General features: G+C 57.4%; 9 protein-coding genes across 9 annotated transcripts; 4 read left to right on the top strand and 5 right to left on the bottom strand.

The window, feature by feature from the left end:
* Window positions 1-331: 331 nt before the first annotated feature.
* Window positions 332-1,248, top strand: UV8b_06269 (uncharacterized protein; the record flags this gene model as incomplete). Its single annotated transcript, XM_043143766.1, has 2 exons — window positions 332-510; window positions 639-1,248. The coding sequence occupies 2 exons, from the start codon at window positions 332-334 to the stop codon at window positions 1,246-1,248; spliced, it is 789 nt and encodes a 262-aa protein (XP_042999701.1).
* Window positions 1,249-2,237: 989 nt separating this feature from the next.
* UV8b_06268 (uncharacterized protein) lies at window positions 2,238-4,181 on the bottom strand (the record flags this gene model as incomplete). Its single annotated transcript, XM_043143765.1, has 2 exons — window positions 2,238-4,011; window positions 4,150-4,181. The coding sequence occupies 2 exons, from the start codon at window positions 4,179-4,181 to the stop codon at window positions 2,238-2,240; spliced, it is 1,806 nt and encodes a 601-aa protein (XP_042999700.1).
* A 2,278-nt stretch (window positions 4,182-6,459) lies between these two features.
* On the top strand, window positions 6,460-8,254 carry UV8b_06267 (uncharacterized protein; the record flags this gene model as incomplete). Its single annotated transcript, XM_043143764.1, has 4 exons — window positions 6,460-6,537; window positions 6,630-6,777; window positions 6,849-7,294; window positions 7,358-8,254. 4 exons carry the CDS (start codon window positions 6,460-6,462, stop codon window positions 8,252-8,254), a joined length of 1,569 nt encoding a protein of 522 aa, XP_042999699.1.
* Window positions 8,255-9,523: 1,269 nt separating this feature from the next.
* Window positions 9,524-9,961, bottom strand: UV8b_06266 (uncharacterized protein; the record flags this gene model as incomplete). Its single annotated transcript, XM_043143763.1, has 1 exon — window positions 9,524-9,961. The coding sequence occupies one exon, from the start codon at window positions 9,959-9,961 to the stop codon at window positions 9,524-9,526; it is 438 nt and encodes a 145-aa protein (XP_042999698.1).
* Window positions 9,962-10,699: 738 nt separating this feature from the next.
* Window positions 10,700-12,013, bottom strand: UV8b_06265 (uncharacterized protein; the record flags this gene model as incomplete). The annotated part of the gene is made up of 1 exon (XM_043143762.1): window positions 10,700-12,013. One exon carries the CDS (start codon window positions 12,011-12,013, stop codon window positions 10,700-10,702), a length of 1,314 nt encoding a protein of 437 aa, XP_042999697.1.
* A 983-nt stretch (window positions 12,014-12,996) lies between these two features.
* UV8b_06264 (uncharacterized protein) lies at window positions 12,997-13,704 on the top strand (the record flags this gene model as incomplete). Its single annotated transcript, XM_043143761.1, has 1 exon — window positions 12,997-13,704. The coding sequence occupies one exon, from the start codon at window positions 12,997-12,999 to the stop codon at window positions 13,702-13,704; it is 708 nt and encodes a 235-aa protein (XP_042999696.1).
* Window positions 13,705-13,899: 195 nt separating this feature from the next.
* Window positions 13,900-15,555, bottom strand: UV8b_06263 (uncharacterized protein; the record flags this gene model as incomplete). Its single annotated transcript, XM_043143760.1, has 3 exons — window positions 13,900-14,351; window positions 14,448-15,237; window positions 15,481-15,555. 3 exons carry the CDS (start codon window positions 15,553-15,555, stop codon window positions 13,900-13,902), a joined length of 1,317 nt encoding a protein of 438 aa, XP_042999695.1.
* Window positions 15,556-17,267: 1,712 nt separating this feature from the next.
* Window positions 17,268-20,835, top strand: UV8b_06262 (uncharacterized protein; the record flags this gene model as incomplete). The annotated part of the gene is made up of 4 exons (XM_043143759.1): window positions 17,268-17,588; window positions 17,657-17,918; window positions 18,029-18,171; window positions 18,277-20,835. The coding sequence occupies 4 exons, from the start codon at window positions 17,268-17,270 to the stop codon at window positions 20,833-20,835; spliced, it is 3,285 nt and encodes a 1,094-aa protein (XP_042999694.1).
* Window positions 20,836-22,344: 1,509 nt separating this feature from the next.
* UV8b_06261 (uncharacterized protein) lies at window positions 22,345-25,367 on the bottom strand (the record flags this gene model as incomplete). The annotated part of the gene is made up of 7 exons (XM_043143758.1): window positions 22,345-22,789; window positions 22,892-23,001; window positions 23,083-24,090; window positions 24,186-24,318; window positions 24,395-24,583; window positions 24,669-25,201; window positions 25,338-25,367. 7 exons carry the CDS (start codon window positions 25,365-25,367, stop codon window positions 22,345-22,347), a joined length of 2,448 nt encoding a protein of 815 aa, XP_042999693.1.
* Between the last annotated feature and the right edge of the window lie 308 nt (window positions 25,368-25,675).

The following is a 25,675-nucleotide window of genomic DNA, read 5'->3' as shown; positions in this document are numbered from 1 at the left end:
CAGCTGGCAGATGGGCAGTTGGCGGCTGGCAGCCCGGCCTCCCAGTCACCTTGCGTTCATTCCCCTGGGCCGAGGATCAGGGCAGGGCCCGCCTGCCAATCAGATGAGCCCGGGGCTTTGCTGACTTGACAGGCACTCCACCCCCCCCCCCCCCCAACCTGGTCCTCGGACCTCCGCGCCCCTCCGCCTCCGCCTCCGCCTCCGCCTCCTCTCCCAAGCTCAACATCATCATGTGTGTACACGACCTCTTCTTCCCGGCCGCCTCAGTCTTGCCCAACCCCGCCGAAATCAACCCCTTCCCCATCCGCCCAGCACCCCGCCGTCCCCATTCATGACACAAAACGGCCATGCCGCGTCGCCGGCGCCTGGTCGCGCCCTCCCCGACATCTGCTTCACCCTGCGCCGCAAAATCGCCGCCCTGCTCGAGCACCCCGACAAAGCCCTCGCCAGCCTGCAGAAGCAGATCCGCGCCTCCGTCGCCCTCGTAGACGACGCCTTGCGCCGCTACGCGTACGTGTTGCACCGCCCTCAATCCCCTCGCCCCGTCGGCCCCCCCCCCCCTTACCTCATACGCGAAAGGGGGCCCGCCAAAAAAATAAAAAAAACATATAAGCCCTCGAAAGACTCACCGTCGCTAGCCCCGACGAGCTCTCGCTCTCCTACAACGGCGGCAAGGACTGCCTCGTCCTGCTCATCCTCATCCTCGCCTGCCTGCCCGCGACGCGCGCACCCGCCGCCGCCGCCGCCGCCGCCGCCGTTGACCCCCGTCCCGCCACCATACAGGCCATCTACATCGCCCCGCCGGATCCCTTCCCCGAGGTCGAGGACTTTGTCGCCTCCACCACCGCCGAGTACCGCCTCGACCTGGCGCGCTACGCCCTCCCCATGCGCCAGGCCCTCGAGGCCTACCGCGCCGACAAGCCCTCCGTGCGGGCCATCTTCATGGGCACGCGGCGCACCGATCCCCACAGCGAGTCCCTGGCCGGCTTCGCCCCGACCGACGCCTCCTGGCCGCAGTACATGCGGGTCAACCCCATCCTCGACTGGCGCTACGCCGACATTTGGGCCTTCATCCTGCGCCTCGACATTCCCTTCTGCAGCCTCTACCAGCAAGGGTACTCGTCCCTGGGCGGCGTGGGAAACACCAGGCCCAACCCTGCGCTTGCCGTCGATGCCGAGGGGACCCGGTTCAAGCCCGCGTACGAGCTGCTGAGGGACGACGAGGAACGGCTGGGCCGTGACGTGTGATTGTGCGGGGGAGGTGGGGGGCGTATTTGCGAGAAAATGCGGCTGGTGGCGAACCTCTGACTCTGGAACGACCGTCACATATGGAGCGTGGAGTGTGTTGTATTCGCGACTGGTGACGAACCTCTGACTTTGGAACGACCGTCACATATGGAGTGTGGAGTGTGCTGTATTCGCGACTGGTGACGAACCTCTGACTTTGGAACGACCGTCACATATGGAGCGTGGAGTGTGTTGTATTCGCGACTGGTGACGAGCCTCTGACTCTGGAACGACCGTCACATATGGAGCGTGGAGTGTGTTGTATTCGCGCCTGGTAACGAACCTCATGACTCTGAATCTGGAACGACCGTCATATATGGAGCCCTGGAGTGTGTTGTGGGAGGGGAAGGGGCTATCCAGAGAAACTACATTATACACAGGGGAGGAAAGCCTTTTATCCTGTGTTCTTTTTACATCTTTACATCACGCCTCTCTCTCGAGGCCCTTCTCCTCCCTTTTTTACTTTTTTTTTTTTTTTTTTTTTTTTTTTTTTTTTTTTTTTTAATTTACTTCTTACTTTTCCTTTTCCTTTCTTTTCTCTTATTTTCCTATTTTTTTCTTTTATTTTTCTTTTTTTTTCCTGCTGGATAAGGTATATTGGCACGGCATATACTTCCAAGCTACGTACCATAGAGCATAGAGCCGTCAGAGTTCATCGCTTTAAAGACGCTTTGTTTGCATCGTGGGCTGGTCTGCAAGCGTGCAGCACCAGGGCCCTGAATGCCTTCAGCAGCTTCGCATGGAAGCGTGCGAAAGGAGCACCTTGCTGCCAGTTGGCCGCCCCCAATCGGCTTTGGGAAGGTCGATTCATCGTCGCTACACGACATGCCACGGAATCACACAAAGTACGCAGGCAACCCATGGTAAAAGAAGATTCTATTTACCGTATGACATGTACACATCAGGTATAAGGCAGTATGCTTTTCTACATTTCACTGGGCAACTTCGTTTCAGCTTGCACTCGGCCGCTTCGTCAGTGTCTGCTCGCCCGTCTCATCTGGCAAAGCGAGGACGGGCACGTCGCGATCGAGCGCGTACATGGCTTCCTCCTGGGCATCGTAGTGCCGGAAAAGAAAGTAGAACAGGCAGCCAGTGATCAAGGCAGAGATTCCTACCCCGGTGTACATCCACAAGAAGTCGGGATCCTTGGACACCGGCACCAAGCCCTCGGCTATGGCAGAGCCAAAGGCGTTGGTGAATAGGAAGAGACTCTGCACAAACGACTTCATGCTGGGAGGGGCTTTGGTGTAGGCGTACTCCAGACCGGTGACGGAGATGAATATCTCGGAAAGGCCGATGAAGAGGTAGGCCGGTGTTTGGACAGCGACGTGAACATTGTTGGGGAGGGTCGTCTGGTCGGCTACCTGGGCGGCGGCGCACTTGAGAGGGGCGTCGTAGCAGGGACCGGCACTGTATATGAGCTTCTGAACGACGGCGGCGTAAGCCAGGCAGAGGGCAGCGAGCCAGAATCCAATGGTGATGCGAGCGATGGGACGCAGCTCGTAGCCACGTTTGCGGAGCATGGGATAGACAATCTTCTCCAGGATGGGAGTGAAGACGAGGATGGAAATGGGATCAAAGTTCTGCATGAAGTCGTTGGGCATGCCGCCCACGTTCATCTGGTGGGCTTGGGTGACAAAGTTGCTGGAGAACTGGCCGTAGCAAACCCAGAAGACGGGGTAAAAGACAAAGACCTTGCAAGCCATGAGGGCCCGCTTTAGCTCGTCGACAAAGTGGTCGTCCCAGGCGACACTCGTCGACTTGCCGTTCTGGGCGCGCCAAGACGCTTTTGCGCCGTCGAGGGAGCGAGTGGTAATCATCATGCCGATGGCTTTGAAGGCATCCGTGATGATCTGGCCCTGAGGTGGCCGGACAACGTACGACTTGCGCCGCAGGATGAGGATGGCAATGCCAACGTTGAACATGCAGAAGCACATGAGGAAGGCGGTCCAGAATCCCTCGTACATCTCCATGAAAGGCGTGGCCATGAGGGAGAGCGACCCCAGGTTGATGCACCAGTAAAACACCATGTAGATGCGCTGGTACGTGATGGCGGGATCGATAATGACGCGTTCGCCGCTGGCCTCGGTTTTGACGGCCATGACTCGCCGCTGGTACTGATCTGCGATCAGGGGGGCAATGTTGGACTTGATGCCGCCAGTGCCGAAACCAATGACAATCAGGGCCGTGATGTATCCGCCAAGACCGGCCCCGTTTTCTATAGACACAGGGAGGGAGGTTGTCCAGAGAATGGCGAGGCCGACCCAGTATATGCCGCAGAAAATCAGGATGGTCTTGTACTTTCCGAGGTACTGATCCGAGACGATGGCGCCAACAATGGGGGTGACGTAGCAGAACCATTGGAAAAACAGGTTCAGGCCGGTGGCGGCCTGGTTGCCGAGACCCAGACCCTTGGAGCCGTCACTGCCGTCGGGATGGTTGCTGATGTAGTTCTGGAACAGACCCTGCGCGCCATAGTAGGTGAATCGCTCAGTCAGCTCGACTATGGCGATGAGGAAGGCGGAAGCGGGCAAGTTCTCGCCAACGCGGCGCAAAGTTCTTTTTTCGTGGTCGCTGGGCTCGTCGCCATCGGGGGTGGGACCAGACTCGGCATCAGCGACGGCAGCAGCATCTCGCTTCTCGTCCAGAGAAGGTTTCTCGACCGATGCATCGGTAAGATGGGCGCCTGGGTTTAGGACGCGCTCGTTGAAATCACTGTGAAGCCTGTGAAGCCAAGCGTGACCCATCAGTCAGTAACAGCGTCTTTCTCGTCAAGATCATGCCGGCTTCCTCCTTGAGGAGGCCAAGCCTCCCGTGGTGGTGGGTGGCAGAACAGGGAAGGGAAGGGGGATGACGACGTACTCAGCGGCCACGTCCTCGTGGTTTTGCGCCATTGGCATCAATCACTCTTTTACGGAGGGGCCTTTAGCAAAACACCCTTTTCTCGAGAAAGTAGCACGCACTACGAGGGAACCGCGAAACCGCAGACCAGAGGGAGCAGATGTACAGAGAGCAGGGAGGATGTGCCATGGCTTAAAAGGGACAAGAAAAGAAGCGGGAAATCGAGGAAAAAGAAAATCCCGGCTTCGTGAACCGCGGGAACATTTGACAGTCTCTGTCTCGGAAGGCCGTGGGGGGGGGGGGGGGGTGGGGGGGGGGGCAAACAACACGGAAGGAAGGTGCGACTGCGACTAGAGGGGCCCGATGCAACGAGCCTCAATACCACCAACACGACGCAGGCAAGCCACGATGGAAGTTACTGAAAGGCAACGTGTGCATGGCCAAGCACCAGGCACGCGTTGGGGCAAATGCCCGACTTTGCTCCCAGGTGTTGATAATCAGATAAATCCCGTGGGGCGGTCTGGTTGGTGTTTACGGCTGTCAAGGTAAAGGTCAGGTCGGTCGACTGAGAGAACCTTGTCAGAACTTGTCAGGGATGCGCCTCGGGGGGGGGTGCAGACCTTGTCACCTGTCCGTCAGGGCTGCCGGGTGGGCCTGGCAAGCTGCAGCGCCAAGCTCAAGAGGCAGGAGCAAATGCGCAAGTGGATGGTTACCTTGCCGAGTTGCCGTCTGGGCGTCGTTGTAACAGGCACGGAGGAGAGGGTGGAGCACGGAGCACGCCACACGGAGTACGGAGTATGTCCGTAGATACCCCATTGGGAAATGACCAGCAAGAATCCCATTGGCCCAGCAGCAGCCCTGCCAAGCCGTATCTTGATAAAACTCTCCAGTCGGGGGCGACACTTCTTGGCTGGGCTTTTGCTTTTTCTTTACGGGGGGGGGGGGGGGGGGGGGGGCGCTATGAAAAGTGGAGAATTTTGTTAAACGAGCTAGAAGAATTTCAACCTCCTACAAACCCACTATTTTGGCACCGTGGTCGGTAGAATTGACACCCGACGGCGGAAAACAGTGGCCTTGCGAAAACAAACAAATGATCAAGGACACTAGCCCGTCTGCGTCGGCCGCTCGTCAGCTTTTAGAAAGGATCTTTTGCCATGGCCGGGACTCACCCCACCACGTCGTCAAAAGTAAAGTACCTCATTGGCCGTGCAAGTAATGTATCGAGTCTCTGCTGTATTTATAATCAATCACCTATAAAGTGAAGGATACTACTCAGTAGTCCATAGTGTAGCCCTTTACAAGTAAAGTAATTTTACGTTGCCCACTCGCGGTTGACGGGGATAAGGCAAGGCGGGGCAGGGCTTCCCCGCACTGTAATCTATGTACCAGTAGACTTGGGGGCGATGGGTTTAGGTTAGCCTTGGGCAGGTACCTAGTCGGGCCTCGGGCGCTGCAATCGCCACTGAACCACTCTGCTCTGCACTGTGCAGATTCTTGCCGACCAGACGCCGACCAGACGCCCACGTGCTTACGTCAGCTTGGGGTTTGGTACACCGGCCCATTTGCCGAGTCGCGCGATTAAAATACCAGCAATTTGACGCCAGCCAGCCGGCACCACTCCATTCGACAAGCTTGCTGTGCCAGCATCTCTGCTCTCCACAGCCGCCCGCCCCCGATTCATCTGGAGTCCGTCATGCCACAGCCGGGAGGCCGCGCCCGCCGATGAGTCTTCCCCTGGACAGAGGAGAATTTTTGATTGCAAAAGCAGGTAAATTTGGCTTCCCGAATCGAACCGAGCCCCCCCCATCCCCATCCCCAGATCCACATCCGCGTCCCTGTGTTGCTGCACGCTGCACGCTGCACGCTGCACGCTGCGCCCCGGCGGTGCGGCGTCACAACCGAGGGGCGTTTTTCGAAAGCGCCGCTCGCCCCGGGACCCCCTTGTGCTCAGACGCCGCGCGGCCGGCGTGATACCGGGCACGGGCCGAGCCGCCGACCGGCCGACGGGATGCGCCCGGCCACGTGGGAAAACGGGGCCGTCCGCTACCGACCGGTTCTCGCGTCGCTTGGCACTACGGTGACTGGAGCGGTGAGAGGATTGCCCACTGATGATGGATAGATAGATAGATACCTGGACATACCTGGACCTGACGCACAAGCCGTCGCCCTAGGCCCTGATCATCCGACTCGCAACGTCAGCCGGCTGTTGCACGAGGGCGCGCCATCACGTACCGCCCGAATACCGAACAGAAAGAAAGGCCGAGTCTGAGCCGCCTGGTGGTCGGGTTCCTCGGCATTCGTAGCCCGTAGACCAGAGTCGCCCGAGCCGTCATGAACCACCGACTCGGGCCGTGCTCGTCAAGTCATGGCACCGCGATATGCGGAGCCATTCTTCTTGCCCTGATTCTCGTCAGTGAGCGCTGGGGAATCCCCGGAAACTCCCCCCAATCCCCCCCTAATTTCCTCCCCGGGCCTATGCATTTGCTGAAGAAACGTTCCAGGCAACCGTCGCCGTTTATCGACTGAGACTCCACAGGCTGGCACCATATCCGGGTCCGCTGCTCTCCCGCCTCACGTCCATTCCAAACTGGTATCACGCTCGCAAAGGCGACAGGCACGAATGGTTATGCAGATTGCATTCCGAATATGGTCCGCAACCATTCTGCATCCCCCATGCTTCCCCCGCCGGCTGCTGCCAAGTCTAACAACCCCCTTTGCAGGTCCCACCGTCCGCTTCTCTCACAACTCCCTCTCCTTCACCACCACTCCAGCCTTGGACGCCATTTACAGATCCAAAGCCCACATCATCAAATCAGACTGGTACCAGTGCGTGCGCGACTCGGCCGGCGGTTTCGAGAGCACCTTTACCGCCAGGCAAAAGTCCCGTCATGCCATAAAGCGGAGGCTCCTCTCTCACGCCTTCTCTGAGCGGGCTCTGAGAGACTACGAGCCTCGCATACGCGCCCACGTCGACTGCTGGATCGAAAGGCTTGCCCTGGAGGCGAAAAGCTGCCCGATAGGATTCGATCTCGGGGATTGGTGTAGTTACCTGATTTTTGATATCCTTGGCGACTTGGCATATGGATCGTCCTTTGGACTTGTTGCCGGTACAGGGGATCGGGGTGTTGCTGCTCTGGTGCCCAAGGCGACCGGTGGTTGGTATTCTGTGAGTGTTCGCCCGAAAGAAGGAAAGGCAAGGAGAGCAAGGCACACGCTGACGTGTATGCAGCTGGGCTACCATCCCATTACAAAACTGGTTCGTTATATCCTCTTCAGCACGCGTCTTGGCCCCCTTCTCGGCGGCCGCTCGTTCCATGACAACGTGCAGTTTCGCAACTTCTGTCTAGGAAAGCTCAAGCAACGTCGTCAAGAGGCCGCCAAACTCGCACAAGAGGGGCGGAATCAGGACATGTTTGCGCACCTCCTCAACGGCCAAGATCCCGAAACAGGAGAAGGTTACTCAACCGGGGATCTCGCCTGCGAGAGCGTGCTGCTCATGGTTGCGGGGTCCCAATCTACAGCCGGCGGTCTCGCAGCGACTTTCTTCTACTTGGCACAGAACCCTTCCAAGCTGGAGCGCTTGAGACGCGAGATACACGGAGCGTTTGACGAGGAGCCAGATATTCGGTACGACGCAGCGAATTGCAAACTTGCAAGCTTGCCGTATCTGCGGGCGTGTATAAACGAGTCTCTACGCCTGTCGCCGCCCACGCCGGGCCACTTGCCGAGGGAGGTTGTCGGCGAGGACTTGCCTATTGAGGGTCGCCATGTGCCCGTCGGCACGACTGTCGGCGTCAGTCCGTATGTGATGCATCGCAGTGAAACGTACTTTGCCGAGCCCCTGACGTATTTGCCGGAGCGATGGACGGAACAAGGTACGCATGTGGCTCACAAGACAATGCCAGGCTTTGCGCCGTTTGGCGCAGGGCCCACCGGGTGCATCGGGCAGCAGCTTGCCCTGATGGAGCTGTCTTTGGGGGTTGCGAAGCTTCTGTGGCGGTTCAATCTCGTCGCAGACAAAGGAGCGCAAGAAGGCTCAGCTGTGGAATACAAGATGCGGGACAGGTTTGTCGGGCAGGCCGAGGGGCCTTTTGTACGGCTTGTCCAGTCTTTGCCGGAGCCGTAGTTGCCCTAACTCGATGGTGAGATATCTCAAGATGCCGAGGACGTGACATGCCGTGTGCGGGCCATTGAAGCATCGTGTAATTCCCGTGTTCACTCCCAACTCGGCCACTGCCTGCACACAGAAAAAGGGTCATCTGCTCAAGGACCCTGCCTCGCTGTCGACCCATTCCCCTTTCCAAAGGCCTCATCCATCGGCGCCCTGATTAGTTCTTGCGTGCTCGGTAGACAGGCATCGGGCCACGTTACTTGGAGGGGCGCTGCATTTCGTCACGGAAGCTTTTTCACGAGCTCTGATCAGGCTCAAAGAAGTATATGAATGAAAGATGGGTGTTGCGTAGCGTTGCACACTACGGAGGCTCTCGGAGCACTGCGCAGCACTTGGGGCTGAGAGCTGATGCGAGATCATCTCGAAGAGCGGTGCGGTCACTGCCGCGTAGCAGTGCCTGCAAATGTATCCGCGAACAGATCTGTCGCCATGCGTAATTCCGTGTTTGTGATTAGAACAAGCAAAAAGAGGAAGAAGAAGAAGAAGAAGAAGAAGAAGAACAAGGAGAAGAAGGAGAAAAGGTGAAAATCTGCGTCCTGACCTTGGTGGAACAGTGGAACCTCATCCCTGACCAGGGTACTCCGTCTCCGTACGCCATCTACCGATCGCTTTAATACCGACACCTGCGACATGCAGCATCTGCGCGACAGGACATGACATGACATGGCATTGCATGGCATGACGTTGCATAGCATGACGTTGCATGGCATGACGTTGCATGGCATGGCATGACCCGGCGACCAGCAATACATATCGGGCAACCCTGCATTGGGTTGGTTCCACGTTCGGGTTTTTTACTTGCCAGTGAACCAAACCCTTGCTGCTCTCATATACATGGTACGCAGCGAAATAATCAAGTGTGCTCGTTCTGGTGGAAATCAAATGTTTCCAGACAAGTGGATTGTATTCTCCGAGTACGGAGCACAGCTAAGGGGGGAACCTTTTACATGCACTCTATACTCCGTCCTCCGTACTCATCTGGGAAATCGAATTTCCCCTGTCGCAGTGGGTGACAGCGCCCGGCCCATAAAAACCCATGCTTGAGGCCGCCACTGCTGCAAAGTCCAGACCACGAGAGAGAACGAGTTGGAACCATGTGCTGCATCGGTTACATCCTCCTTTCACCCGCGAGGGGATTTTTTTTTTCACTTCAGAAATGCAGAGCTTTCTTTGTGCAGGGCAAGTCTTTGTATTCGTCGTGGTCGTCAAGTGCCATCGATGGAATCAGACATCGGGGTTACGCAGGGAGACTGACTCCTTTGGCCTGGAGGTGTCTCGAAGAGCAAGGGTATCGCCCAAACTCACTGGTCCGTCAGAATCAGCAGCTCCTGCTTCCCTTTCTGGAGGTTCTGAGGAAAGATTGTCCCGAGACTTCCACGGGAGCCGTATCTTGATGAACCCGTAGCCGACATGCGTCAACACCGCTGGTCTTGATACTGGCAATGTCACGGGTCGTGGAGAAGCTGCAGCGCAAACGCTGGTGTTGGAGGCAAGCAGAGCAAAGGGGGCGCTTTTGAACTGCGGCTTGATCCGGCCAAACTTGCAGAGCTGAGACACCAAACATCGCAAACCCAGGACAGCGCCGATTTGGGCTAGATGGAACACGGCGAAGAGCGAGAGACGGACGCTTGAAGCCGCGGGATACATATAAGCTCCCGTCATCGATTACTGACGCTGGCAGAATCGTGACTTGCCCAGTAACGTGAACGTGTTTGTGTGGCCTCGTTTAAGCCAGTTCAAGCCATGGATTTCGCGTTGCGCTGCAAGTGGTTGGGGTCGTGCACCGTTGTTTTCGAGGTAGGCAGGTCATCTGCATACTTCGCCTGGCCATGACCTTTTTTTTTTTTTTTGCCCAGCTTGACGATGGCTCAGGATCAACTTTTCCTCTCCAGCTTCAGCGCCCGTGCGAGAAACGTGCCCAGTGCCGACCTGAGGTAGTGTGCGTGGAGATGTCACCAAGAACCTCGCGTTGAGCCACGATTTCGTAGATCATCGATTGCGTCGTTTCGTGCAGCAATGGGGAGGCCCTCCGTAGATGGGTAAGATACCAAATGGTTTTGCGGTGTGTCGCGAGCCCCCCATGCTTGCTGTCACTCGCCCAGCTGCGAAGAACGGAAACGCTGTGCTGTCCTTCTTTCTCTGTGCGGAGACAAGAGTTTGATCCCGCCTGAAGCGCTACTTCACGCAAAGGTCTGGTGTCTGGTCTGATCAGCATCACCTGCCAGGCTTCAAGTGCCAGGTGCCGAGCGCCGAGGACCGAGCGCCAGGTGCCAAGGTGCAAGGTGCCAGGTGCGGCCACATGCTACGAGACAATGGCATCAATTGAAGGCATCCAACATGTCTTGGGAAGAACTCACTTTCTCTTTTTTTTTTTTCCCTCTCCCGTTTGACCCACGAATGCTACAGTTTCCCTGCCCTACTCTTCATCCTCTTCATTTCAGCATCCAGTGCAGCCAGAAAATCGCTTCCTACCGACCCCTTGTCCTTAGCGTCCCTCAGCCACAGTTCTCTTCGTCTCTTGGGTCCTTCCGTCCACCGCCGGCACTCGTCCGCTAACCAGTCGGCAACATGAGCCGCCACCGTCTTCAGACTCTCGTCGAATACCATGGTATGCTCACCGCCTTCGATGACGACCTGCCTGACGGCGCCTAGCTTCACTCCGCCGTTGCCTCCGACTCCCGTTCCCGTTCGACGCAGCCTCTCCTCGCGGGTCGCTGGGTGCCCGAAGAACGGCGACTTGGCTCCATTGACGTACAAGACGCATGGTCTCATGCTGGGCAGCATATTCCATGCTAGCCGCAGCTCGTGTCGGTAAAAGGGGCCTATGTTGAAGGCCAGAGGATCGCTGTCGGGCACCACTTCCCGCTCCGCCATGGTGACGCCCTTGGTCCCGTTGGGCCCGAGACCCACGCGCCCAGGGTTGAAGCGGCTCACCAGAGCTGCGATCTGATGCTTTGGCGTGACGGGGCGCCAGACGCTCCTTGCCCCGTCCTTGTCCCTTGCCTGACGGACCGAGTAGTGCTTCAGGCGCGACAGAGCTCTGGGGTCCCAGGACGCAGCATTGTTGAGCTTGACGACGGCGTCTTCGGCTTCGGCCCTGGTTGGGAACGAGTCCCTCTGCCGCAGTGCCTGCAAGGCCCAGGGAATGGTGATTCCCCTGCCATAGCGGGCGTCGATGCCCGGCTCGACAAAGGCGAAGGAATGGAATAGGCTTGGGTGCCAGCACGAAAGACAGAGCAGCTGGTTACACCCAAAGGAGTGGCCGAGACCAACGATGGGCTTGACCATGAGGTCGGAAAAGCGGCTGATCAGGCTCCACAGGTCCCGAGAGTGGTCTATCCACGCCGGGTCGCAGCCTAGATTGTCCTGGTTCAGGAGCGCGCTCTGCCCGACGTTGAACATGTCCGCCATCCATATTGACCGAATAAGCACCCCCGAGGACTGCGCGCACCTGAGCAGCTCCTCGAATAGCGGCTCGTAGGATTCCTTGGCGATGCCCAAGGCTCCCGCGGCGATGATGGTGATGGGCTCTGTTCGGAGGGCCTCATTGGTGCGATGTTTGTCGTCCCGAGGGATATACTGCTTGACGGAAAGCCTCAGGCCCCTGCTTTCGTCGACGACTGCAGTTGGGTATTCCCGGAACGGGGTGACGGGCACATCATGTGAGATGATGTCGAATGGGAAGTCCTCTTGGAGTGGGACAAGGCGGGCCATGGCCGAGTCGGAAAGCGTCTGTCTGGTCTTTGCCAATATTGGAGGGGGAAAAAAAAAGATGCAAGGGATGGGTTGGTTTGTCTCTGAGTCGCGGGGAGGGAGGGGCGGCCGAATTACAATTCGCCGACACGGGACACGAGGTCGCTTTCGAGAACTCGGGAGGATGGATATTGGTGGCCAAGGCGGCTTACTTTCGTGTTTTTTTTTTTTTTTTTTTTCCTTTTTTTCGTCCGTGAACTTGCTTTTTTGCCTTTCTGGCCCCTCGGAGTCGGCCATCTCCACCAATGTCCTGGAGTCATGGCTTACACACCGCCGGGCCTGGACTGAGACGAAACCAATGTTTCTTCTAGACATGCAGATTTAGGATTTCCCAACCGGAAGCTACTTTATTCCCCTCTCGTTGCCATGTCCGCAGCGAGCGCTGTGCTGGAGCAGTGTTGGTGCCCAAGTGGCCGCCACGCCGACCAGCTACGAGCCACCACGATCCTCTCACAGACTCACACCCCCCTCTTCCCTCCATCCGAAAAGCCGTGTTTCCACACGCACACGTTTTCCCGTCGTCTCGCCTCGCCTCGCCCCCCCCTCCCTTGCAATTGCTGTCATCTCTGCATGTTGTCACGTTGTCACGTTGTGCGGATATGCCTGCCGGTTTCTCCCAAGCGGGCAACCGAACGAGAAACAAACACCCCTCCCCTTCCCTTCCACCCTCCGTTGCTTTTCCGCCCCCGGGGAAAATCCAAGAAACAAAAATCCCCCACGAATCAGAAAAAAAAATAAAAATAAAAAATAAAAAAAAAAAGAGTCGAGACCAAGGCGGAGAAGAGCAAAAAATTTAAAAAAAAAAATAAAAAATAAAAAATAAAAAATCCACGCAGCACAGACACGACGACGAAGGCGGACAGACAGGCAGACAGGCAGACAGACAGAACAGACAGAGAGAACAGACAGACAGAACAGACAGGACAGAACAGACGGGTTCAACCATGGCTGCCGCCGCGCTTGCCGCCAGCGCAGCAGCAACAGTAGAGACGATTGCGGTCCAGCGCGTGACGGTGGACGTGGACGCACCGTACGCCGCGGTGGTTGAGAGATTCCGCCGGCTGGTGCCGCCTGTGCGGCTGGCAGAGCTGGCGGGGACGACTAGCGCCGAGGGCGTCGCGCAGGTTGTGGGAGCGACGGGGACGGCGACGGGCTTTGTGCTGTTTGCCGAGTTCAACCACGGGCGGTGGATGGGGCATTTCGCGCGTGGCCTGGGTGCCACCGATGTGGGGGGGACGGATGATGGTCATGGGGGTGGTGGTGGTGGTGGTGGTGATGATGGAGGAGGAGGAGGAGAGAACGGTGGTGGTGGTGATGATGGAAGAGCAGGAGGAGATAGTGATGCAGGAGGAGGATCAGCAGCAGCAGCAGCAGCAGCAGCACCCGCACCTCGCGCGGCACATCGGTTCGTGTTTGGCAATCCCCTCGTGGCCTGGGACATGGTGCGGCAGGATATCGAGGCTGTACTGCATGTTCCGCTGGACTGCGCGTTCGTCGAGAAACCGGACGGGTCGGCACGCATGATTCTGCTCCTTCGAGACGGCCTGGTAGCCGGGCATGCGGCCATGGCTGCCAATCAGAGCATGCACTCGGCGGCACAGCAGATCGACGACAAGGTTTATCGTCTCATAGAGCGTCTTGCACAATCTTGATGTATCTAGTGGTCCTTCTCTTCCCCCTTTTTTTCCTATTTTGGTACACCATTCTGTCTGTTTGCGGTGTCCAAATATACAGTTGCCGTCTCCCCTAGACATCTATATATCTTTCCGTTTCTTCTTCTTCTCCTTTTTTTTTTTTTTTTTTTTTTTTTTTTTTTTGTGTGTGTGTGTGTGTGTGTGTGTGTGTGTTCAGAACTTCCCCGTCAGAAAAGTCGCCCCCCTCATCTTATACTCGGGGCTGGGGCTGACACCTCCGCGATACCACAAGGCCCGACGACACGCATCCGCCTTTTGCTCATCCTGATACAAGCCCAGCTTCCTGTCCTTTTCCGCATCGCCTTCCACCCACTGGCATTGGCGGAAGGCAATCTGAAGATCCTCGTATCGGAACCGACCTCGCCCATGGTAGTGGTTGCCTAGCATAGGAATGATGGCCTGGCTCGCCTGGCGAGTGTAGTAGTGGGGGATGGACGAAAAGAGGTGATGAGTGACGTGATCCGACGAGATGTGATGCAGAAAGTGCGTGCCGATGAAACCAAAGTCGCGGTCCATGGTGGCAGTGGCGCCGCGAACAAAAGTCCAGGATTCTGGAGTGTATTTTGGCAAGTCGGGATGAGTGTGGTGGAGATAGGTAATCATGACTTGACGGAACAAAATGTTAGCCTAGGAAACAGGTGGATAGGGAGAGACCTTGAGGGGGAGGGGCCAATAAACAAGGCAAGAAGGAGAGATCCCACCTATCCAATGATTGACCCAGGTCCAAGGAACAATGTAGACCCAAAACAGGGTCTCAAACGAGCCAAATACTTGATACAACTGATACAAGACATAGGCTGTGCCCAGGCATCCCAAATCAGACAAGAGAATGGCCGAAACCTCGGATTCTCTAAACAGGGCTCCCCAGGGGTCGAAATGGCTATGTCGCCAGGCCGACATGCCCTTCTTGACGACGGCAGTAGGCGGACAGGTAATGTTGGAGAGAATGTACCAGTTCCATCCGATGGCCTGCTGAAGCAAGATTCTCAGCAGCAGGACCAGGGGCGAATCCTGGCCTACGTGCTCCAGAGTGTCGACGGCCTGGCCAATCTTGGAGGCGTACTCGGGTCGGTTGGGCGGCACATAATTCAGGTCCTTTTCAATGTGGTTGGCGTAGATGTGGTGACGGCGATGGGTCGACTTCCAGGAAAAGTACGGCGCCAGGAGGCTGGAGTGAAGGACGAAGCCGACCACATCGTTGAGCAAGGCCGAGTTGGAAAAGGCGCTGTGCCCGCAGTCGTGGGCAATGACCCAGAGCCCGGTCCAGACGATGCCCTGGCAGAAGCCGTAGGTGGTGACGACGAGGTAGTACAGCGCCGGCGACTTGGCCACCAGCCCCGTGTGCAGGAGGTGATGCAGCGCGGCCAGCAGGACGGCGGAGTAAGCCAGATCGCGAAGCAGGTAGAGGGCGGACCAGAGCAGCGAGGGCTGGAAGCAATGCGGCGGGATGCTGTTTCTCAGCTCGCGAATGCTCACTTTCTGGTTGACGTGCTGCAGCGGCCAAAAAAGGCAAAATGTCAGCGCCAGCCTCTTTTCTCGTTTGCAGCGGGGGGGGGGGGGGGGAGGTTTTGGGTTTTTTTTTTTTTTTTTTTTTTTTTTTTTGGTGGTGGTGGTGGGGGGAGCACCGAGAAGGCCACCGCCACCACCACCACCGCACGGGACTCTACACAAGGGAAGGAGCGAGCAACGCAAGGAAGGAGCGAGCAGCGCAAGGAAGGAGCGAGGAGGACGTACACCGCCCTCGACCAATTCGGCCGGATGGGGTTCGTTGCGGGTTTGAAACCCAGTGCGTTCCTGTTCCGTCTCCATCGAAGTGGCCAAAAGTCTCCTCGGTCGTCAAAGTGTGGACGGAGAGGTCGACCAGACATGTGGGATGCGGGGGGTTTACTTGTTTACTATTTATTTCATTAGTGCCGGCCGTATTGCTTGCTGTACGGAGCGTACGATGTTGTCTCGTTTCTTGTTGCTTGGTGGCGGGGGTTTGAGATGGGGTCTGGTATAATTTTCCGCCCCCGTTATTGATAGCTAGCTTTTCTGGGTAGGAATGTCGGAGCCTTCCGGATTACTTTGCCACTTGTTTAGCCTCGGACGGTTGATACGCCGACTCCCTGAGCGACATGCCCCGAATGTTCTACAAACTGACATCTCGGCTGCATGAAGGAGTGGGTAAGCCCTGCATTAGGTTCGCGCCGGCCCTTGCTCTGGGACGAGAAGAGGAGAGGTTGGTGGGGTTGGGAATCCTTGAGGCGCCGCCGCCGCCGCCGCCGGAAAATACAACATTCTCCATGTGCATCGCCGGGGGGTTGGAAGCTCCGACTGCATCGCGTTTAGCCACACGGCTCTGTCTCTTGATTTTCTTTTCTTTTTCGTTTCTTTTCTTTTTCTTCATTCTCTCTCTTTCTGGCTGCTTCTTTTTTTATCATGTCTTTTAGGACTTTGTTTGCTTGTTCCCCCCCCCCCCCCCCGGGCACCCCAAACTCTCTCGACGCCCCGACGCCCGAAAGCAGCCGTGACCCGCCGAGACTAGCCGGAAGCGGCCGGAAACGACCAAGACGGGGGCGCCGTTGCAGCTGGCGGGAATTGCCTGGCCTCGTGGCTAGAGAGGCGGGGTAGGCCGCTCGTCGCTGAGGGGACCACTAGGCCCTATAGAGCAAGTCGAACCGTCTCCAGACCCAACGTCGCTGCCCCACGTGCAGGGGTGCAGGGGTGCAGGGGTGCATGGATGATGGATGATGGACGATCAACGATGGACATAGGGCTTGCTGCCCCACTCCACGACCTCGAGGGCCCCCACCCCAGACTCCCACAAGTTTCCTCCTCCCCTCGGATCCTCTCGCTTAGCCCGGCACGACCTCACCCTCGCCCAAGCAACAACGCTCGCCCCAAGCACCAGACAACCTCTCCCACGCATCCACGCCACCCCCTCCAGCCCGTCGCCCCTCCGCTCTCTCTTCTCACCGTTGCGTTTGCCGTCTTCCGCAGCCCCCCTCCCCGCCCCCAGCTAATGTTCTCTTGTTTAAAGTTGGGCTGCTGCGCTAAAAAGGTTCCACGGAACTCCAGCCCTCCGGGACTCGTTGCGGCCCCCGGCTTTGCATTTTCCACCATTCATGTCGTCATCGGCCGGCTCGGTTGACAACTTTGATACCTTCCCTAGTCAGCTTTTCGGCGTGTCAGAGTCAGACAAAGCTTTTTTTGCGGGCATCGAGGACGACGGGCGAACCGGCAACGTTTGATTCAGTTTCGTCTCTGCCCCCGCAACTCTTGCTCGCCCTCCTGCTTCCCTTTTCCTTTTCCTTTTCCTTTTCCTTTATTTTATTTTATTATTATTATTTTTTTTAGCCTTCCTCGCTTTTATTTATTTATTTATTTTATTTATCTACTTCTTCAGCATCAATCGACCGGCTGGTTTCGAATCCGCGCAAAAGCGCCCTCCGTCGTCCCCCGCCAGCCCGAGCGTCTCCGGCAAAAAAACCCCCGTGAGTGCAGAGCCCTGGATAGCCAAGCGAGGCTCCCTTTCGGCCATGTCGGCACTTGTGAGCCCTGAGCATAGCCAGGCCCGGCCTGCCAATGAGATTCGCCAAACTATGCTCGAGGCCCTGGAGCTTCGGAAACGCTCGTCGCCGACCGGCGTCTTCGCAAAGCTGCCCGCCTCGCCGTCCTCATACGCTAGCGGTTTCTGCCTCGTCACCAACTTGCAGCTTTGGAAAGCCGTCAACCATCTGGCATGGTGGATCCAAGACACCCTGGGCACGAGTCACGACCATCAAACCATTGCTTACCTTGGGCCCGGGGATCTGCGCTACTCGATCCTCCTGCTCGCAGCCATCATGACTGGCTACAAGGTGCGTTGTCCGAGTCTGCTGCAAACGGCCGGGTCGGGCAGCCCGTCTCATCCGAGTCCACTCGACAGGTCTTCTTCCCATCGCCGCGCAACAGCAAGGTTGCCTTTGAATCGCTCCTCGAGCGGTTGAGCTGCAAAATCCTGGTGACGACATGTCCGGAGCCCGCTGCCGCGGCGGTCCTGTCGTCCTGCGGCATCTCGCGCAAAGTCCACATTCAGTCCTTGCCGGACCTGCTCAGCCTGGAGCATGTGTCTGAGTACCCGTATGAGAAGACGTATGAGCAGGCAAAGCATGATCCTGTGTGCGTTTTGCATACATCGGGCTCGACAGGTGTGTGAAGCGCATTGAGCAGGACACAGGAAGAAACTGCCATCAGAAAAATATAACCCTGATGACCATGATGACCACCATGATAATAACAATGATGGCGATTGAAAAAGGTATCCCTAAGCCTCTCATATACACCAACGAGTTCATTGCTGCCGTGGCCTCCAACACGTCCATCGAGCCCCCAGAAGGCTTTGATAGTCCAAACCGGCTATTAACTCAGGCTTCGTCGCTTATCACGCTGCCTGTTTTTCATGTATGTCCCTGCCCACCTCTCCCAGCCAACCCCCCCCCCCCCCCCCCTTCGGGCCCTTGATTTACTAAGTCAGTTTCTTTCTTTTTTTTTTCCCGGGATCCGCAGATGGCCGGATTGGCCTTTACGCTTTTTTCGCCCATGTTTCACTCAAGCATCCCCGTTTATCCCTTGCCCGGCCCTCCTCCCGCCCTTCACAGTATCGTCGAGGCCGTCAGCAACACGTCGGTTGACTGGGTGCTTGTGGCTCCTATAATGCTGCAGTCCATGGCTCAGGACAGCCAGGCTCTGGCCGCCGTGTCGACCAGGGTGCAACATCTCGTGTACATAGGCGGAGCCGCGCCGCAAGAAGCCGCCGATCTGGTCGCGTCCAAGTTGCCCCTGTACCAGGTCTTTGGCTCAAGTGAGTTTGGGTCGTTCCCCCTGGTCTACCGTGAACCCCTGTCCCAGGGCACCGATTGGCAGTCGGTCGAGTTTCACCCACAAGCGCACGCTCAGCTGCGGCATCGCTTCGGCAACTTGCACGAGCTCGTGCTGGTCAACAACCTCGTGCACGGGCGTCCCAACCCTGTCTTCGCCGTGTACCCCCATCTGCGGGAATACGAAACCGGCGACTTGTTTGCGCCGCATCCAGACAGGCCAAACGCCTGGGTGTATGAGAGTCGCGCCGACGACCTGATTGTGTATCTGACGGGGGAAAAGACCAACCCGGCAGAGTTTGAGCGCATCGTCGGCAGCCACGCCGAAGTCCGGGACGTGCTCATGCTGGGAGACGCGCGGTTCGAGTCTGCTCTTCTCATCGAGCCGTGCAACAGCGCCAGCCTCTCGCGCCAAGAGACCAGACAAGTCATTGATCGTATCTGGCCGCTTGTCCGGCATGCCAACAGCTTGTACCCCGGATATGCCCACGTCTCCCCGTCCAAGATACTGCTTACCGAAGCGTCGAGGCCCATGGCGCGATCGGCAAAGGGAACCGTGCAGAGAAAGGCCACGCTTGAGCTGTACAAGCAAGACATCTCCGCAATGTACAACGAGCTAGAGGACGCGATAGCCCTTGAGCCTCGAGAGAACCTGGACGTCACAAGCAGAGAGTCTGTCTCGCAAGTGGTTCAGGACCTCATCCACCACCTGACGGGCTGGAACGAGGTGCAGCCGGATGCTGACTTTTTCAGCTTGGGCATGGACTCGCTCATTGTCCACAGGCTGAGTCGCCATCTGCAGCTGCATCTGCATCTCGCCTGGATTGAGCCCAAGACCATCTACTCAAACCCTTCGGTCGAGTCCCTGTCGCAGGTCATTGTGGAATCCTCCGGCCGCCGCGATGCCGACGTGGTAGCGTCGTCGGCCAGCAGCCCGGCGAACCGTGGTCGTCTTGCGCGCATGACGGAAATCCTCCACGCGCAAAAGGCCGCATTGTCGGCGCTCTGCCGAGAAGCAAAGCGCACGGGCTTGCCGCCGCATCCTCCGAAGCCCGAGAGGCACGTCGTGCTGCTGACCGGATCAACTGGAAACGTGGGGTCGTTCGTGCTCGACAAGCTTGTCGGCGATGAATCCATCAGCCACGTCTACTGTCTGAATAGGTCCCAAGACTCGGAGCAAGCCCAAATCAGGTCCAACGCGCGGCGAGGTCTCGCCACAGCTTTGCCGTCGTCCAAAGTCACCTTCCTCACAGCGGACCTCGGGCGCTCTGACCTGGGAATCTCACCACCCATCTTGGACACGATCAAGTCCAGCATCACGACCATTGTCCACAACGCGTGGCCGGTCGACTTCAACCTTTCCGTCTCATCCTTCAAGCCCAGCCTGCAGGGGCTTGTCAACCTGCTCTCCCTCGCCGCTCACTCGGCTCACGCACCCTCCCTCATATTCCTCTCAAGCATCAGCGCCACGGCGAACTACCACCAGACCCCGCAAGCTGAGCCCGCAGTTCCCGAGACCATACTGCGGGACATGGAATCTCCGGCCGTGACAGGGTACGGCGAGAGCAAGTTCATCAGCGAGCTGCTGCTCCAGTATGCCTCGCAGGAATTCAACCTCAGGACGGGAATCGTTCGCATCGGGCAGATTACCGGGTCGGTAGACTCGCTCCGCGGCTGGAACAGGAATGAGTGGTTCCCCATTCTCATCCGAAGCTCAAAGCACATCGGGTCGCTCCCAGAGACGCTTGGTTCTGCAGACGAGCACCACCCCAACGGCTACATGGGCGACATTGACTGGATCCCGGTCGACCGCCTGAACGGCCTGATTGTGGACTTTGTCAAGGTTCTGGCCGGGGCCGGGGCCGAGGCCGGGAGCGATCCTCTTGTCGTTCACGCCGTGAACCCTCTGAGCACATCGTGGGCTGACGTTTTGCCCGACGTTCGATCCACCCTGTCGGCCATCGGGGGTGGCGCCTCGGAAGAAAAGGACGTGAGCGTGACGCCCTACGCGGCATGGGTGTCGGCGCTGGCTGCTGGGAGCTCTGCATCCGACGGCTCGGAGACGCGCCTGCGCAACCCGGGATACAAGCTGCTCGACTTTTACAGCCAAATGTCCGGCCCCGGTGGTGCTATTGCCAAGCTCGGCACGTCTAAAACGCGGAGTCTTCTTCCAGCCATCCTGTTGCTGGAACCGCTGCGGGCGGAATGGATGGCTGGGTGGATCAGAGATTGGTTCTCTGCAGACTGATTGATTGGATCGGCCATTGACGTCTTGGCTCAGCAGCATGGTTCCGAGTCTCGTGTGTTTTTGGTGGAGACGGTCGTCGATGGGAGGACAATCTACGCCCCCAATCAGCCTTGAAATAAATCCGTCTCGAGCTGATTCTCTCGTCAGCCCGGGGTGCGTGTTTGGCGTCGTTTGTGGACGCCAAGCTTGCCTCTTCCGTCATTTCATCACCGTGAAGTCAACTGCGTGTCTGCCCACCGCCCCTCGTGCACATCGTAGGCAATGCCAGATCCAGGCCCTAGCTGCCAATGACAAAAGCGGGCTTCCAGTACAGAATGATTCGCGACTGGGCTTGCAGCATCGCCGACAAAGTTCATGGCCGTTGCCCAGATGGCCGGCCAGCCTACTCCCTCCCCAACGGCCGGCTGGAATTATGCATGCGGTTTCCCCCCCTTTTCTTGTTCCCAAGGGAACCCGGAATCAGAGCAAGCCGGGTTTGACTATCGACGTGTGTTCATTTCCGGGACCCCATGCCATCCGTGAACTACGCCTTGGCCGACACGAGTAAGATGGTCAAATTGCGATTTGCAATTTGCAATCCCACTGTGGCCTGGCCATCCATCCCGAGCCCACCCCGTATGCCAAAGTGGCCCACAGCTCCGTCGACGAGTTGCTGCTGCCTGTAGGAATGGTCGTTGCACCGCATCCCGGCCCGTGTAGCTTTGCTGCCGCTCTTTAGGTGGTATGTATCCGTACATGCATTGGTAGAGAGGCGCTTGTGAATCGCGGCGGGGGGGCTGTACCGGCGGCTGCGCGTCCATTCCACGGTCCATAGGATCGAGATGGGTGAGTACAGATGCTGGCTGCTCTTGCAATCTTACCACTACGGCGGCCGCCTGCGGAAATGCCGTGCTTGCCAGCGTTTTCAGTAGAAGAAAGTCAAAAAAAAAAAATGAATGCACGGGCAAGCCTAATTCTAGTCGAAACGGTCGTTCTTCCGCTCGACATGCGCATGGTAGACGGGGACCGGCGGATCGGCAATCTGCACACTCTTGCAGGCTACTCTTTACGGACTCAAGGTTCGGCTGGCAAGACCGGGCAGTCAGCCACAGGTGCCTTATGAGCCAAAGCCGCGATGGCCCGGACGCGCAAAGCGAGCGGCGGCCCATCCGCGGACCGAGCCATCTTGCTTTCACCGCGGCGAGCAAGAATTGCTCGGTAGTCTCCCGGCTGCGGGAGACGCGGCTTCTCTCTACGACGGCCATTGGATACTTGCCCGCACACGGAACGAGCTGCGGGAGACTCCCTGTCTCGACATACGTCCAAGCGAGCTGGGGCCGTGGCGTTGTCTTCTGCGTGCTTCCGAGTCGTGCCATGTTGGCCATGGGTTGTTGACAAGGGTCCGACCAGGCGAGGCTTTCAGATACTTGGTTCATCTGGCCTTGTTGCTCGATCCAAGAACTAAAGTCGCCTCGGACAGATAGCTGCGCGGCAAGCGCTCATATGGCGACAGGTCCCCTATGCAGTCCCTCATATAGCCCCAGTCCATGATTGAGACACAGAGTCGTCCATGTCTTCGATGGAAACGGATCCGCCCATTTCCATGATTCCATACATGTCCCAGGAGAGAAAGTTTTGCAAGTCATCCAGGTCCAGCGCGTCGCACATTGGCTGCGACGATGGCGCTTTGCCAAGCGGATGCTGGGATACGGGCCGCTCGTGCTGCAGGCTGGATCTGACGGATGCCTCTTGGCTGAGCCCGACAAGCTGATGAGCCGCGGCGCTTGTCCCGTCCCGGGATGCGGCCCCTCCGGCATGAGGGTTTTGGGTGCTGAAGCTCTCGGTTCGGGAGGCTGCATCCCCTTCTGCGCCGGCCGGCTCCCCGGCTCCGGAACAGGCCAGGGAATTAAGCGACAGCGGAGAAAGGACATTCTCTGGACATCTCGGGCCATGCCTTTGGTTGGTTTCGTTGGACCTGCTTACTTCCAAGTTGGCCCAGCGCGTCCCCCCTCAGCTGTTTGTGGCTGACTGCATCAAGAAACGAGAGGGGAAGAAAATGAAGACAATAATAACTCACATTGCTGGCCGATGAGGCTGGGCCTGTTCGTCAGATTCCAGACTTTTCAACAACTCGTCACGGCCTCTTGTTTGTTGTACCTTGGACAACCATCTCTCAATCGTGGCAGACTTAACGCGGAGCCCGATTCTCAGCATCTCTCTCTCTCTCTCGCGTGCGCGCTTGCAACGGATAGTTGGGTCGAGGCTTACCAATGGCTGAGCAATGGGAAATAGTGCAGACATCATGCAAAGGATCTTGCTGTTGCTCTCCACTGCTTTGACTGCATCTCTCATTTTGGCCTCTGCGTCGGGTCGGGTCGGGTCGAGCAACCGAGCCACGTAGTACAGCATGACTCGGCTGCTGTCGTAGACAAACAAGGGGAGCAAGCTGTCGGACAGCAGACGAGAGCCGTGCTCCGCGGCTTCGGCCAGGATATCCGCGATTTGCTGGGCGTGATAGTAGCAGTTTGCGTGCGCGGACTGAAGAAACTCTTGGTGCTCGGGAGAAAAGGTGAAGGGCTTGGGGGGTTTGAAGAGATTAGGCATAGTGAGCTTGTACAGCTCCAGGTAGTTGTGATGGTATGTGCAGTGGATCAGGACCAGCGCCCCGAACTGGTTCGAGTCCAGGCGGGCGTAGATTGTCTCGGTCGAGTATTCGACAAAGTCGGGCAGTTCGCGGCGCCACAGGTGCAGGTCCGCGTCTAGGGCTGCAAAGAGAGAATCTGGCTGCCAGGGAGGCGGGCCCGCGTGCAAATGATTGACGTACCGGACGATCCTCTTCCAGAGTGTGACGACCCGGATGTAGTACGCCATGATGCCCATGTTGGCGGCGGGTCGTCGAGGCACAATGGCCGGGGGGAGGAACTGCAGGACGTGACCAACACCAAGGGTCTCGGTGACGGATGGGATCCGTAAGCCAAAGTTGCGCTCGTTGGACGGAAGCTGAATCTTGATGTCGTTCTCTCGGAGCAGCGTCAAATGATCAACCCCGTTTCCAGCCCAAGCATCGAGGACGTAGCAGGCCCACATTAGGCGTCGCCGGCTTTCCCTCGACGCGACAGATGGAGCGTCGCCGCCTTCTTCTGTGCAAAGGATATCCGAGTTGTACTCGGTGTTGATTTTCAAGGCGTGGGCCATGCGCACAGCCAGGCCGCTAAGCATGAGCGCCTGACCGTACTCGCCCAGGCGAAAACGAAAGTCGTGGAGGAGGATAGCGGTCTACTTGCACAATCAGCACATGACACAATTGCAAAGATTTCCTACCATCACTTTTTTTTCTTCTTCTTCTTTCTTCTTCTTCTTTGGAACTATACCATGAGTCTTTGTATTGAAATCTTTCCGAAATTTGCCAGCATGAGGTGCTCGGCCCGTTTTGCCCACTGATTGCCTGCTTGTTTAAGCAACGATGGAGGAGCTGTGACATCGACCGAGGCGAGTGCGAGGAATCTGAAACGGTCGATTAGTAGCCACGCTCGCTGTTTGATAACCCATGGAAAGTGAGTGCTGCAGGAGCGTGACCTACTTGGCACCATGTGCACAGATTATGTGCAGTAGCGCAGACTCGTCGTCGGACGTGAAGCCTTTGTCCAACTGTCTCATAAAGGACGGCTTATGCACAAAGGCAAAGCAACGCAGGGGGTGGACGTTTGAAAAGTACTGTTCTACCACCCGGCGCAGGTTTCTCGGCGCGGGTAAAGCAGGTGACAGCAACCTTTTTAAAAAAAAAAACATATACACGTCAAAAATTTACCCATTTACACATCAGCAAGAGGCGTTTCGGGATGGCACACACTTACCACGATAACGGATGCGAAGCCAGCTGATCCGTCGAGCTGGTTTGAGAAGCTGCGCAAGTCACCGGGGCATCAGCAGTGGCTGCGGACAAGACAAAAGACTTGTCGTTCGACTCATCGGCACGCCGGAGAGACGCCGCTCGGACAGAGCCAGCATCGTCAACCTCACTCGGCGCAACGGCTACCGACACACTTTCAGCTCCGTCCTGCTCGACCGGGCTGCTGCTGCTTGCATCCTCGTCGACAGAGGCCGTTTGCAACCTGCTTAAATTGCGCGTCCATCTCGGTGCGGCACCCCCGTCGTAAACGCACTGGATCAGCTTGGCGGCGCATCTGGCGCATCTCGGGCGGTCGCCATTACACTTTGTCTTCGACAAGCGGCAGCTCTGGCAAGATCGATACGTGCGAATCTTCCTCAGGTACATTGGCGACGAGGAAGAACGGTTCCCGCCTAGCGTCGAGCCGTCGTCGGCAACGCATTCCAGCTGCAGGCGCTCGCAGTTGCGGCAGCCGTCGGGTCGGTCGTCGCATTTGACCTGTTTTTGTGGTTGCGCCGGGAATCAGTAACTCGGCAGCACACGCGAGAGATGTGCACCTGGGGTTTTTTTGGATGAAACTCGGGGTTGATGGGTTTCTCTTCTTGCAAGGCCCAGCCAGCTCTCCCCTGCGTACCTTGCGAGCGCGACACACTCGACAACCCATGGCTGGAAAGCTCCCAGAATTGCAGCTTGCAACCCACGATTGCAAAACCCGGAAACGGTACCGCGAACGCAGGATCGGAAAAAAACTCACTCAGTAAACACGGAAAAGAAACACAGGCCCAAGCGGCCACACGGAATTAGGAATGTCTTGCGCTCCCCGAGCGGAGAGCAGGCCAGAGCAACTTCCCGACCAGCAGCTATATGGGAAGCCGCCGAGGAGCCGGGCTTCCATTTAGATTTGCTACCTGTATGACTTGACGTTACGTTAGCGACGGTCCTGGTGACGTGATCGGCTGCGGGTAAGGCGTC

Source organism: Ustilaginoidea virens, chromosome 5, assembly GCF_000687475.1.
Source record: "Ustilaginoidea virens chromosome 5, complete sequence".
NCBI classification, from domain to species: domain Eukaryota; kingdom Fungi; phylum Ascomycota; class Sordariomycetes; order Hypocreales; family Clavicipitaceae; genus Ustilaginoidea; species Ustilaginoidea virens.
This window is presented reverse-complemented; position numbering and strand designations above follow the sequence as displayed.